The following is a 16,009-nucleotide window of genomic DNA, read 5'->3' on the forward strand; positions in this document are numbered from 1 at the left end:
AGTGGCACCATTGTTTCGGCTGGCTGAAAACTCTTGAAATCAAATCGTAACAGATGGCGGTAGTGTGCTACTGTGTAGTATACTAAGGTATATTTGCACTGAGTGGTAAGGCACAACAAGTTACTTTATAGCCTTATATGGTGTAATAAAGGCGATTTTACTGTGGATTTGGGACACTTCATATTTACTTATTGTGTCTAGCTTAGTAGTTTTAGTCAGCAGTAGTTAAAGATTATATCAAATTATGGCAGGTAAGTATAAGATGTTTTTTATGCGAGCTAATTTAACACTGAAGATTCGGAAGATCAGACAAGACAAATTCCTAGACATGCTTTAACCAGTAGAATCTGCACTACTAAATCGATTTAATTAGGTAGATAGTTTATTAGCCAACTAATAAAGCTGGTGGGGCGAGGTGGAACAAACCGATAAGCGGACCTTGGGCCCCGTAGCAATTCCTACAGAGAACATAAAAAGATGAGAATACACAGAAACTGAAAGTTAAGAGTGACGTCTGCCACCATTAGTTAAAGTGTCGCCCCTTGTCAGACGTCGCAAACTCGACTGCGACCTTACTAATATGTGCTACACCCATGTTGACAGCCAGACCTTATTGAGAACTTAATGACATTCCAAAGTTTTGTTCACTCTTATTATTATTTTTTAATTTATAATCTACTAACTTAGCCCCTTGGCTTAGCACGTGCACATAGTAGTTTATCGTAAACTCCACGTGGTAACTTACTCAAGAATAGAAGTACCTTAGGCCCTGTGCCCTTCTCAGTCCGGTACTTCATACTATGTGTATACATTTTTCATTTTTACTTATCAAATTAGACAGGTAGGTAATAAAATTATTTAGGAAAACCTCAGACACGATCCACGATCCTAAATACGTCATATCAACCAGGCCGGCGGAAAAGCGACGCGTAAGATTCAGAGGTCAACGACACAATACATTCAGCTGAGCGATCTCGACAATTCTGTACTTTACTTAATCTTGATACTACTAGAAAAATAATTTATTTTTCAGACATTTATTTAGATGTTTAGTTTTAATTTCTTTTTGTAGTATTGGTCTTTAATAAAGCGTGTAACGTAGTTTTTGAGGGTTTTTTAAATATGAAAATGATGACGTTTAATTTAAATAAAAATAGGCTCAAATGACTCAGAAGCATGGGTTTAGTTGATGTTTAAAAGGATGCCTTTTTTTTTTAATGTCACCCTGTTTATAGATAGAGATATAATAGAAACTCAATGTAATGATACCTAGAATGAATTGTGCAAAAAATAAACACACAATCAGTTTTACTTGAAGACATAACAATCACAGATGTTACCAGATAACAGAGACGTGAATACTGGCGTCATTAAAAAAACAATTACTTGTACCTGACTTATTCCGATAATTTGATAGTCCGACCTTGGAGTTCGCAATGGGTTAGGGTAACCAGGTATAAAATTAAAAATATTTATATGGCATTACTAAGCAACAGCTGTTTAATTCTTATTTTTTAAACTTAAAAATATAACTTGCAACAAAAGAATGTCATGATTAAGATAGACAAATTATTTTTAGGACGATGTGACTAGACAAATAAGGCAGGATGAATCATTAGATATGTATGTATCATCGTCATGTATTATCATACTAAGGAATATTTATTTGTATAAGTATTGCAGGTTACTGTCCAGTTACGATGTAATCTGAAACAAAAAAGTACCGAATGTTAAAATCTATTATAATATTACCAGATATGTCAATTCGTATTCTATATAACCATATCCCACTGATGTTAAAGACTTGACTAAAATAATAAATGGCTACCAACCATTGCGGCCGATTTCACTATCTTAAGTTTCTTCTTTTAGGCGATGGGCTAGCAACCTGTCACTATTTGGATTTTATCCCAATCATTGAGGTGAACAGCTTTACGTGGCCTATCAGTCTTTCCAAGACTGTTTGGCTCTGTCTACCCCGAAAGAGATATAGACATGATTACGTGTACATAGACGTATTATCAATTATTTATATGGTGAGACAATATTATTTTTTTATATACATACAGACATTGTATATATTAAAAAATATAAAGAAAACATGAATGTAAAGGTTATGTAGTGGTCCTATTCTAAAGTGCCCGAAACAATACGGAACGTGCAACTATCGATATACCTAATGATACGCACAACACTACGAAAATCCGCCATTTTTCATCCTAAATCAATTTTGACTAGCACGTTGTTTTCGCAGTTATGCCATCTCTATTCTTAATTATTTATAATTAATACTATAAGCTATAATCTTAACAACCTCAATAATTAAAACAACCTCAACGTTTAGACATTATTAAAAATGCTGCTTTATTCAACACAATCTGTGTGAAATATGTAAAAAAAAACTGAAATATTTAAAAATAAAAATCTTATTAACCAAGAAATCAAAGGTTAAAAATAGTATGAAAACTCTAATGGAAATTGTTGGATAAACAAAAAAGCGAACAAGTTGAAGAATTCCGGCGAGGAGTTGATTTTTTGCCGCCAGTGCAACTTTAGTGAGGAAATCTGAAGAATGGACAGAGGTAATTTATATCTGCTATGGCTGCTTAAAAGATAGTAGGTATCAGTTAAGTAGTTTATTGATTAAATTCATACTCTCTTCACATATTGGATGTTATATTAAAAAGGTGCATTTTACAGCACCAAACAATTTATATAATTTTTTTATACATACAAATTTATGTCATAATTTACCGTGGCATTGTATAAGAAACATAAATTAGTTGCGCCCAATATTAATTCGCATAACTATTTGAAGCACAATGTTTTTAAGCATAGTTTTTATTGACGCTATTTGAAGCTCCGTTCACTCTATTTTCTGTGGTCACAAGATATTAGGTAACTCTTACATAGTTAGAACCGTTGAACCTTTATTTTTTATAACGGTAGGCTACCGTCATAATTCAACATTGTAGAAGTTGAAGCTTCGCTCGCTCCGCTTTACGGTGGTCAAAAGTAATATAAAAAACCCACCGACACAATTTGACTATCCATTCGTAAGCGGTTTTCACTTTTCCCCATTTATGAAGTTTTCAGAATTTATTATTAATGCTTTCGATGCGTACAATACCAACAAAAAAGAATAAATATATGGGCGAACTATCAACAGAAAACTTGAATTAATACTAAACTTGTTCTCTTCTAAAAATTAAAAAAAATGTAATGAAGCACTTTATTGCTAACAGTAATGATAAAATAATGTTAAAGCTTAGATTTTGCATGGAATTCAGGAATAAATACATAGGTATAATGATTAATTTTGACTTCTGATCTTTATGCCTTAGGACCTTATGCTAATTAAAAGTGTGGTAAAGTACATTAGCCTAAACCATAATTATTTAAAAAGTATGCCAAAAACAGATATGTCAAAATATTATTATTATTAAATAAAAAATATATACCTAACTCATTATGCTAAATTTAATTAGGATAAGAGAGGGCGAGAGGCGTGATTTTGTTTAATTATGTTTAAAGCACATAGTAACTTACATCAAGACAATTTAATTATACATACATATAATCACGTCGATATCCCTTCCGGGGTAGCCATCAGTATTCAAAAGACTGATAGGCCACGTTTTTTTTTTCTTTTTTTTATAAAATAACTTTTTGTTGCCTGAAGGGCTTTACAACTTAACCGGACTTTTTAGTGGCGGGGCCTGAAGGGCCTCCTGCCGATGCAGTGGCTGCTCAAAGGGTTCCCAAAGTGGGAAGAACCTCGGCTTTGGCGCCACCCGAGTAGGTTGAACCTAGTGTTCAACTGCCATAAGGGCCTGACTAAGTGGCGGATCCACCGGGTGCCGCCGCGGGGCGGTACCTAGTGTAGTAACCAGCCACTAGTCCTACTTCTTCACGTTCGCCGTCGAACGCGGTGTATGTACGCGAGAATAGGCCACGTTCATCTGTTTGGCTTAATGATAGAATTGAGATTTAAATAGTGACAGGTTACTAGCCCATCGCCTAAAAGAAGAATCCTATGGTCCTATTCTTTTTTCTATTGGTGCCGGGAACCACATAGAAAAATTATAACATGTATATAATATAGGTATTTTAATTAAAATTACATACTCTGATGGATGCAATAATAAGGATAGTTTCAAGTTTATAAGCCATTCCCTTAGTCGCCTTTAACGACATCCATCGACATGGGAACGAGATGCAGTGGTCCTATTATTATTTTTTATTGGTGCCAGGAACCACACGTCACGGTACGGCATTTAATTATAACTTGTGAAAATCTAGCTCCAACGTCGAAAACTTGGAACAGCCTAAAGCGAGAGGGTTACTCTATATTGTTGAAGGAGAAATAATTATAGAAAGAGGTTCGCGAAGTTCGGTTACCGAAGGCTGTGGTGCGTCGCTCAAACAATGCTAACTTACATTTAGCTGTCAGTCAAAAACAATTTGGAATTTGTGCGCGCGGAGGGTCGGCCGGGTCTGAGGAAAACTGGTAGGTAACTTGAGATGATATAACCCCTAAGCACGCAATTCGATAAAAACATTCGAGGTTTAAATTAAAATGAAAGATAGATAGATATGTAGAAAGATAAATGATTTATTTGATTAGCTATTCATATAAAAAATATGTAATAATATATGCCAAGAAAAATAAAATTTGAACCATGTTTTGCAGAATATGTTAAGAATTATTCAAAGTTATTTAAAATGTTTGCAGGCAACACAAATCTTTACCCATTAGTAGTAAAATAAAAAACGCACCAAATAAAATTTAAGAAACACGGAATGTTATTAATAAAGAATCTGGCGCAATTAAAGATAGGATTAGCCAAATCGCGTTCGGCAACAAAAATATTTCTGAAACTGAGGACAGAGTAAATGCTTGTGAAAATTTCTTTGCAAAAATTTCTGTGGAGCTTACTTCTGACGTTGACTCTGGTTCATTGCGTGCTGAAGCCTTATTTAAAAACTCCCATCAAATCTGTCTTTACATTTAAATTTTTTAACTCTGAGAATATAGTAAAATCGATTAAACAACTTAATTTGAAAAAATCTGAAGACCAAGGTATGTCCATTAATATTATAAGTCAAATCATAAACTGATCTAGCTTTTATATTTAAAAAGTACCAATATAACACCTTTATTCAAAAAAGGAGAGAAGACTGTCCTTGTGAATTACAGACCCTTTTCTACATGACAGTTTTAAGCAAGGTGTTTGAGAAGATGATGCTTCATTCAAATGCAACATTATTTTAAAATCAACTTTTCAATGGCCAAATGCAATATATATATTTTTTACTAGTAATAAATTCAATCCAAACTGTTATTTAATGTATAAAGTTTTAAAATTAATAAATTAAATCAAAATTGTTTTATATAAGTAAAATAATATTAGATTTTATTATTGTAATTGACTACATTTGCAATACTCGCCGAATTGCTATGATACGAACAAAATTATACATACCACCTGTATTATATTTATGACTCATAGTTGGAAAATAAACGTTTGAATTTGAATTTGAATTGCCAAAAATATTGTTTTACTGCGTGGGAACTGCGTCAGGCTAGAAATTAGAGTTTGTAAAAAATACAAAACTTTTTGGTTATAAAAATAGATAACAATAAAGAAAAGAATAGGTTAGTATAGGGCCTATTCTTTTGTTTATTGTTATCTATTATTATTCCCAAAAAACGATTTTTGAAAACGTTTTTGGTGAAGTAATGAATAAGATTTGTGCTTATCTTGCTTATGATTGTACTTAAGAGTAGCTTAGCAGAAAAAATGCCTGTATTCGCATTAAGTTAAAATTCTTGTAAAAAAAAACACATTAATTCATAGCCTTTTAAAGTATCGCTTAGAATTGAGCATAAAAAACCGCCTAAACCAGCAAACTTTGTTGAAATAAACAGTTTAATAGCCCAGACATACTTTCACAAAGTTTGCTGAAATATATAACGTTTATAAGAATATAAAACGAGGATAATGACTAAAAATGTTATTGCAAAATTGATTTTGAAGGAATATATATTTTTTAAAGATTTTGATCAAAACGAAATTTAGATTAAACATTTTTCTGTATAACAACTCTATAAAAATCCACGTCGTAACAGAAACGGCCCGGTTGGAACGCCATTCATCATTTCCTCCATCCACTCGCCGGGTTAAACATATAAGTGACATTGACGACGATTCCAATCCCAGTATAAGCAGACCCTTCAGAGTAAGACTGTTAGTTGAAAACATTACTAGAAATAAACGTACCAAAGGTCAAGATAATTTGTAGTTCAACATATCTGCCGACGTCACGCCAGGTTATGTGCAGGTAAATGACATTATGTTTTTGATTTGAACTGTGACTGACACAAGACCCTGATTCGGTCTTAAAATAAATTCTTATATTTTGATATAATTTTCTTTATATCAAGTATTAATATAATGCCTTGTGCAAAATTTTTATTTCGTGTGTCGGCTCTATTTCTGATACTCTATAGTCTATAAAGAAAAATGGCAATAAAACGCCTGATGGAAGTTAACTATGAAGTCTTCATGGAAGCCACTTGACAACTTAACAAGCTGTCTAAATGATAATTACACACAACATTTAAAACTGATAACTGAACAAAATATTTTGGACCGCTCTCCACAAATTATCTTTAAGAAATTCATCAATAGGTATTGCAAGACCTACAAATATTTTTAATCTCAAGGGTGTGTAAAGTGCTCAAGGGAAGATATGAAAGAAATTAAAATTTCAAGTTCGCTTTAGTAAAATTACTTTATTAAAATAACAAGAAAAAGAGCAAGAACCTAATAAGTCTGTTTAACGATCGGAATCAAATTTATATAATGATGCACCGGTAGCTCATTGCATTGGATGTAAAAAAGGTGGAGCCAATAAATTGAGTCATTATAAATTTCGCAAAGGCGTTAAATTGCCACTTGGTAATAACAGCTATTATACAGTGGCGGGATTGTACTATAATTGTTCGCATACGGACCTAAAACTTGACGTAAATAACAATTATCGTCTAAATATAGAAGACTTCAGGTGTTTTTGAAAGGTTATAACAATGTAGGACGCTTGAGGTTTAAATTAATTTGGAGCTTTTGGGAATGATAAGAGTTTTTTGCTAATGTAAAAATCAAAAGGAATTTTAATAAAACTCGAGTTTCTTATCTTTGAAGTGATGGGCTAGCAACCTGTTACTATTTGAATCTCAATTTTATCAGTAAGCCATTCGTTGCCTTTCAGACTTTTCCCCCGTATACATAACATACGAGATAAATTGTTTATGTACGGTATTATGTATTATTTAAGAATACTCCAAGACCTTTAGAATGAGTTCTTTTACCAACTTAAATTAAGCATTTTTTTTAATTCGCTCGCCATTTCGCCCCGGCCAGAACGAAACAGTAGCGTTGAAAACATTCAGATTTCTGACACAAAATGCAAAAATTTTAATCGATCTCCATCACCCCCGATCTGCTCCAGCATTGATCAGATCTGCTTTCGAGCCGGCAGCCAGGCGTTATTGATTAATGATGTACGTCCCGGGACAATGCGCCCTGCAGATTCTTTTGTGATCCCGTTTTTGTATGGACACTCTGACGTTGTAACGGCCATGCTTTTTGTGAGTCTAGATGTAGGACATCGATTTTTGACATTGATTATAGAATTTCGAATAACGTTGATTTTAATGAGTCTATCATAGTTTTTAGTAACATACATACATAAAAACCATGCCTCTTTCCCGAAGGGGTAGGCAGAGACTACCTCTTTCCACTTGCCACGATCTCTGCATACTTCCTTCGCTTCATCCACATTCATAACTCTCTTCATGCAAGCTCGGCGGTCTCGGGTAGGTACTTAGTAAGTTCGGGTTTTTAGTAACTCTCCCAATTTTTATTATAAATGTGAAAGAAGTGAGCCTGGGTACCTACTTTTATTAGTCAAATTTATCCCCACTTAACCTTCATCACGAAAGCCATAAAACTAAAGGAAGTCGAACTAAAGAAAGTTACCTCTATATAGATAACTTTCTTTAGTTCGGCTTTACTGTACCCTACCTGACCCGACTATAAAATAAAAAAATCTTTAGAAAAGGCAGGAAATGAAAATTACATAAATTTCTTAAAATTATCACATAAAACCAGTGAATGTGGCCTCATTGGTAGTTTGTTATTTTTTACAGGAAAGTATTGGTAGCTGAAATACTGAACGGATTTAATTTAATCTTTTTGTTGTTGTACCTGTAATACCTGGGCAAAATAAAGGGTACAGTTCTCTTTAGCTAAAATACATACATAAGGTACCTATGTATGTATTTTAGCTACAGAGAACTGTACACTAAACTGAACCATATAGCTTAAATACATGATGTGTAGGTAACACTCAGGACAAGGTCTTTCACGTACACTAGGTCGCGGGGGACAGCTAATTTAACCGAAAGTTCACTTACATTTATTTATCTAAGATATTTTTTTACTAAAATAACTTTAATATTTAAAAATAAATTATATTACAAGCTCAATGCAATCTACTTAAGCGCCACCGAAGGTCAACCTTTTTAACTTACATCAAACACACTGTGCTTATCATGAAAGGTTTGTTTTCATAAATTAATTGCTCATTACACGTAATTACTTCATAATTTATGACCGTTGATAAAACATGCTTTGATCGCGTTCAAAGAACGTGCCGTAACATCTGTTAGTGATAAGGTTAATAGCTGTTGTGTTTATTTTTGGCAGTTGCTTATTTAATAAAATAGTAAATATCGAGTGTATGTCGATTCAATGTAAGTACTTACATTGAATATTTTCTAAATAAACTGATTGCGGGCAATTAAAGTAGAGTAACAGAAAACAAATAAGCAACTTTTTAAAAAATTTTGTCTGTCTGGTACGAAGTAACTTCAAAACAACTCAACATTGATCTTATAAAAATTTATTTCGTCGGCTAACTCGTCTGCATTGTATTTTCGTCAATAAAGACAAAAATACACAGCGATCGTGGCACTGCAACATGGAACTCTGCTCCTGTGAGAAAGCAGTTGTCGAGGATGTTCACCTTGTACTATATGAGTGCTCTAATTATGGGAAAGCGCATAGGAATTATCTAGATAATGTTGGATAAGCAAGAAAATTCGGAGGTCGTCAAGTTAACAGATCAGGGCATTGCTAAGTAGGTAGGCACGTGTATCGTTACCCACATTGGAATTTACTGTACAAATTTCGCTATAATTTGGTGATACATACATACATATAATCACGTCCATATCCCTTGCGGGGTAGACAGAGTCTTGAAAAGACTGATAGGTTATGTTCAGCTTAATGATTGAATTAAGATTCATATAGCGACAGGTCGCTAGCCCGTTGCCTAAAAATAGGATCCCAAGTTTAAAAGCATATCCCTTATTCATCTTTTGCGCCATTCACGGAAAAGAGTTGGAGTGGTCCTATATTTTTTTTTCTACTGGTAACCAAGACAGGCGCTTCTGCTAATAAAAAAAATATTTTTTTACGGCAATAAAGGCGGAGTAAAAACTAAACCGTAAACTTAACAAGTATTACTCTGAAGGTAAATACTAACGGGTATTCAAATATTCATTAAGGGGTTTCTTTTGAGCCGACATCAATGGACGTTACGTCGAGTTTGGATTAATTAGAGCTGCCATTCAATGTATTGAATACACCGACCGACTACTAAAGGCGGCAGTACACGGTACGAGATATCTCCTCGAAGGAGATGGAAATATCATAAAAAGTTCAAGTCGTACCTGTTACTGTGTGTAAGTATAATTGAACAATGAACAACATCATCCATAAAACTTCTATTTTCTATGTTTGAAGGAATTTTGTAGTTAAAATATTCGTCCTGAGTTTCAACTTGTAAAATGTCTTAATATTTTACAAAAAATCTCGGCCAAAATAGAACTACGCCGATTGTTTAGTACCTCGTTTTAGAATACTTTGTCCTGGTTTTGTGTTAAATTAAATTTTGGTACACAACGTTGAACGCTAATACTTGTTCGTTACATGTGATGCTACCTTTACTAAATTTTGTTCAAAGAAAGGTAAACCCTATTCGATTAACTTTAAGGATTAAAATGTATATGGCCATCCTAAGTGAAGTTGAAGATGTTTTGCTTAAAACATTTTTGATATAAAAAGATTGTTATTATTTAGTGAGAACAAAAAATATCTGCTTCGGTGGTCACGGAATGTATGACTTATAAATTAAATTTCACTGGCATCAATCATAATTAAATTATCGTATGACTTAAATATGCCTGATACGAAGGTTATTACAGTCTATAAAAATATAAATAGATAATGAATTCTTAGTAATAGCTTTAGATATCAGTCAGAATGTATGCCAAAGAGGATATTGACTTACATATTAGCGCAAACCACTGGGTCAAGAAATGTTTTATTTGGCTTGTAACTTAGGTTCCTTATGTGGTCTACTGGTGGACTAACGGAGAATTTTCCCAAATTCCTGGGGAAACGGATTTTTCGAAGGAGAAGTTGCGAGCAATTGTTACTTATTTTGTGCTTATTTAAAATTTTATCTAATAATTTCATTGGAAAACTTAAAGTTTTATCAACAGTGTTTTTATTTGAGGATTTTTTTATAATACTAATTAGTAAAAGTTTGCATTAATTCAGTTATTACAAATTATTATCACTGAACTAAATTAAAACTTGATTTCCTTATTTAAATTAGTTACCTCGTAATTAATTTAACTATAGATAAGTACTAACATACACAAAGGGTAGTTAACATGCTTTTGAGACAAATTAAATTGGGCACTGGTCAAATTACGGTACAATAATAATATACTATTAAAACTTACCGTGGTATACACATTACTTTTCCTGTATTTGTGTTTTATCTGCACTACTTACCTACTATTATTAGGTTTTCTTTCACAATTTAAGCCGTGAACATAACAAATAATGTTAGTTATTTCATGACCTATTTACTATTCCTTTATTAAACTCATGTATTATAAAAGTAACTATATTATTATAAACTTAAATTTTTAAGATAACAAACATAGCTTCAAAATCAAAATATAGCTCTAACGTCATCCGCCATCTTGGATAAATAACAGCCACGCATGCGCTCTGACGCACCCGCTGTCAAGGGATGAATGGTATTTCATCTCTTTCAAACTTGTACTGCTTACTCTTTCTAATGAAACTATTGTAACTCACAAAGGTCAATTTTATGTTGAAGTCAAAATTTAAGGGAGCATTAACACAATTTAGCTTACAATATTGGGTGTGCATTACCCAGATTACGAGTATGAGTAGATAAAAATGGCAGTAGTCTGTGTAGGAGTAAAGGAACAGTTGTGGTCTCAATTCTCTCTTGGGTTTTCAACCGTCAATACTCAATAATTTGTGTTTATGTGTCATGACTTATAAAAGACCGATAGAATTTCTCCAGCTCGTCCAGTTATTAGCTATGCCGGCAAGACTCAAATCAAATCCTTTAAAGTTATCCGACTTCCCCGGATTGACCCGAAAAAGAAATTCTTTTACATCAAAAAACATCCATTATGTTCAAAATTGACGTTGTTGTGACAAAGCAAAAATATTAACAGGTAGCGAGATAATTTACAGCTAGAGATATAAATGAGCAACAAAATCTGTTAATAATCAAAGCATGCAAAAATTGTAAACATTGGTGTAGGTGATAGTCTCTTGGGAGCAATTATCTACCTATTTAGCAAAGGGCCCTTTTGGCTACGGTGAAGAAAGGATTGTCCCGCATTGTTGATTTTATTTCAAAAATTTTTGGCAGATTTACATTGTTGAAAATGAATGGCAAAAATGTGGACAAGGGAATAAAAAATGCAATGAGTGAAATTAATGTTTTATTACATTTAAACTTGGTTTATAGCACTTCAATTCGACTAGTTAAGAAAATTTATAATTGCAATGGATTACTATCAACATCATATTAATTTAAATCAGTAACTTTAACCCCATAGACATGGCACCGCGTTCTTGTCATCGACTTCGCAACTGAGATGGCGTAAACGCATACGGCGTCATGGCGATATAGATGTGATTTTTTTCTTATGTATATAAATTATTGCGCCGTGTGGTTCCCGACACGTTAGAATATGACCACTCAATCTTTTTTCCATGGTTGGCAAGTAAGGAAAAGGCTTATAAATTAAGCATTCTTCTTTTAAGCGATAAGCTAGCAACCTGTCATTATTTGAATCTCAATTCCATTATTAACCAGTAGGTATGACTAAGCGAAGCCTTTCCTTATCATGAGATATTAATAACCCTAACCAACTCTGTCAAACTTGCTTCAAATTTTGCCATGTAAGTACTTACATAGGTACATTAAACTTTGCAGTATGCATAGTTCCGTTAATATCCGTAAAACAATTTTTGTTACAATACATTTGGATAGTAACTGTTAACAATCAAATAATTTTATTCATAAACGCTAAGTATTTATTGATCAAATTATTATAATATAATATTTAATTAAAGGTTATCAAATAAAATACTATTTTATATATTACAAACTAAGCCAAAGATAGGAACTTTAAAGAAAAATAAAAATATTTGCACAAAATTTATATAACCTACAGGCAAATAAACTTAGTACTAAATATGTACACTGTAAGTACATCATATACTCTTACTAAGCATGGACTAAATACTTAACAAAATTCTAAATATTATTTAAACAATTTGACAGTCGTAACATTTATGTTTTATTAACAATTACGCCAATTTGTAATTAACAAAATAATTTTTTATTTACCTTTAATATCTTTTTAAAGCAATGAATAGATATAATATATTTCTTTAAAGTATGTGTTTTTTTTGTTACTTGTCCCTACAAAATATACACGCAATGATGTAGTGGTCTTAAAACTAGATTTAACACTCAATAGCAATTACTTAGGGCTAGGCTTACACACTGGATTACTCTTTTAAGGCGATGGGCTGGCAACCTGTCACTATTTGAATCTCAATTCTATCTTAAAGCCAAATAGCTGAACGTGGCCTATCAGTCTTCACAAGACTGTTGGCTCTGTCTACCCCGCAAGGGATATAGACGTGATAATATGTATGTATGTATGTAGCAATTACCTACACTAGAAAATCTATGATAGTGTAGCGCTAAGTATGCACTGGGTTAAATTCCCTTAAATGGGATAACAATATTGTTGTCACTTTATAGGTATTACTTAAAAATTTAGTCAACTAAACAGTCAATATTTTAACTTTATCAATACAAATTTACAGAAGAATTTTGCATCGTTCTGATTTCAGGCATCATATTGCCATAAAGTGGCATGGTGTAATTTTGAGGCATATTTGTAGGCATGTTGTTTGGCATTGTCGCGATGTGATCATATTTACCCCTGCAGAAATGACCGGTAGCCTGATGTCTGGATTCTTGAATCTTGGCCAAACCTATATTTCCACTAATCGCGTTCGGGTCAGGTGAGGTGTTTAAATTGCCATCTTTTTTAGCCTTCATTCGTCTATTTTGGAACCAAATTTTGATTTGTCTTTCCGTTAACCCTACCGCTTTTGAAACTTGAGCACGCCTGCCTCTGTTGACATAATTGCTGAAGTGAAACTCCTTTTCTAACTCCAGCGTTTGATGTCTTGTATAAGTTTGTCGCGTTCGTTTTGCTCCTTTCTTTTTATCACCTGTAAACAAAAGAGGCTCATGTTAATAATATACATTGGCTACATATTAGGTATATGTAGAACTTAGTAGATTAGATTTCAGCACAGGAGAATAAAACACCGCACTTTTTCATAAGAAATAAAGGACAAAGAACTTAATTTGCATTAGACATTCCATCTCTGCCGCCAACGAGTCGCTGCCAACTGTATTAGATACTGTGATTTTATAAATATCCTGTGATTGCCTTAAAGAATACAACTGAGAATATACAATTGACCAGTGGGAGTAAGTCAGTCAGTTACATTAACAACCTTGCTCCGATAGACCATGAAGTTTCAGTCTGTCCGTATTAAATTTAATCTTGCTGCTGAAAGTTGGATCAAAGTACCTAGGAAGGTGACAATACAATACAATAAAATAACTCTTTATTGCACACGACAATAAAATAGAACAAATTCACAATCATGTATTAAAACATAGTAGCAAAAGTCGACCTTATCACTAAAAGTGATCTCTTTCAGGTAACCTTTAAATTGCGTATTCACGCATTTATTTTCATTCATATTTCTTTAAGGTAGACAATGTACATTCGTCCACGATTTAAGATATCTATATTTGTAAATCGACGTTCGGTGAAAATGCTGCAGTGTAGTTTGTTCCGCCGCTTCTTCTACACGTGCGCTTTGGAAGCGGTAGTAGATATTAAGTAGATTGAAATGATGTGACGTCAATAAGTGATACCTTGTATCTAATTTTGAAAATAAATCTATTCACCCAGAGAAAAGAATAGAAGATGACTAGGTATTACTTATAGCCTATTCCATAGTCAATATACCTACATAATTATTTTATAAATAATATAAACCTAGATAAACATATTTAAGATAAATAAATGGGGTCCGCTCTTATCGCTTATCTTCTATTATAAGCATTTGACAAAACGTTATCATATAAAATTAAATTGTTTAAAATTCTTGATTTTGACATTTGACGTTATCCAATACATACATATTGTCACGTCTATATCCCTTGCGGGGTAGACAGAGCCAACAGTCTTGAAAAGACTGAATGGCCACGTTCAGCTATTTGGCTTTATGATAGAATTGAGATTCAAATAGTGACAGGTTGCTAGCCCATCGCCTAAAAAAAAGAATCCCAATTTTGTAAGCCTATCCCTTAGTCGCCTTTTACGACATCCATGGGAAAGAGATGGAGTGGTCCTATTCTTTTTTCGTTGGTGCCGGGAACCACACGGCACAATTTTATTTAAAATCCAATTTTATTTAAAATATAAACTTACCACCGGCACCTTTCATCCAATCATATACGATGTTGTCGCCTGTGCCAGCTGCCATCTTTTTACTGTGATCCGGATCATACCCGCCTGTGGATTCCCTCGTCACGTCCTGACAGAGCTGTGCTGAATTGACACCCGGTGAGTCTTTGATATCCGCCACGGTATTTTGAACTTTGATGACATCACCGTGAAATTGTGTTGAATTGTTTTGGGAAGATCTCCCATTCGTTCCCAATTCGTTTAAGTAGAATAAAACTTCATCCATATCGTGGTATTGATCACCATTAGGAACCGCTATAATATTGTTTGCTTCGGAATTTGACTGAAAAGTATTACCATTTAGAGGAGAGGCTGGATTTAATTCAGGAGAGGAGCTTAGTGGTGATGGTGTCCCAAATTGGCAGTCTGCTGTATTCGGCGCTATTATTGGTCCCATTTCTGTTGTATTATTTATAAGTTCTGGGTACATTCGGTGATCATATCCATTATAATATGGTTGACATACATAATTTATACTTTGCAGTTTATTGTTATCATGTATCGACCCGGAAATATAATTGCTTTCATTGCCTGTTTCCAATTTCACGGTCACTTCTGGTTGTATATTCGCGCACTTGTTAAGTCCATTGGGATAGGCATTAGGCACACTAGTCACACAACTCCCATTAGGAGGCATATACATATTTGGTATATAACTCGTGGTTGGTGTAGCAGGATACGTACAGCTTATATTTGGAGAGTAAAATCCGGCACTTTGGTGGTTCACTTGTATAAAATTATTACACCTTTCAACAAAAATATCCCTTGAGGACATCATCGTTGTAACTTAAAACACTAAACGGGTTGCGTGGGCGATTGGCACCTTGTTGCAATGAGGACTGCAAATCGAATACTGAACATGCAAGTCGGACGTCCCTAGTAAATGAGTACTTACTATTATTTGGCCCACAAAAAAAGTTTAGGGTAAAATGTAACAAAAGCGTCACCATTGTTCCCTTGCAAAGT

At 33.6% G+C, this 16,009-nt stretch overlaps 1 protein-coding gene across 1 annotated transcript; it reads right to left on the minus strand.

Annotated features, from left to right (window-relative positions):
- Positions 1–13,296: 13,296 nt before the first annotated feature.
- On the minus strand, positions 13,297–15,686 carry LOC106137616 (homeobox protein Hox-B7-A-like). The gene is made up of 2 exons (XM_013338475.2): positions 15,008–15,686; positions 13,297–13,727 (listed from the first exon to the last, which is right to left on the minus strand). Exons 1-2 carry the CDS (start codon positions 15,684–15,686, stop codon positions 13,297–13,299), a joined length of 1,110 nt encoding a protein of 369 aa, XP_013193929.2.
- Positions 15,687–16,009: the final 323 nt, after the last annotated feature.

This window comes from Amyelois transitella, chromosome 10 (assembly GCF_032362555.1).
Source record: "Amyelois transitella isolate CPQ chromosome 10, ilAmyTran1.1, whole genome shotgun sequence".
NCBI classification, from domain to species: Eukaryota; Metazoa; Arthropoda; class Insecta; order Lepidoptera; family Pyralidae; genus Amyelois; species Amyelois transitella.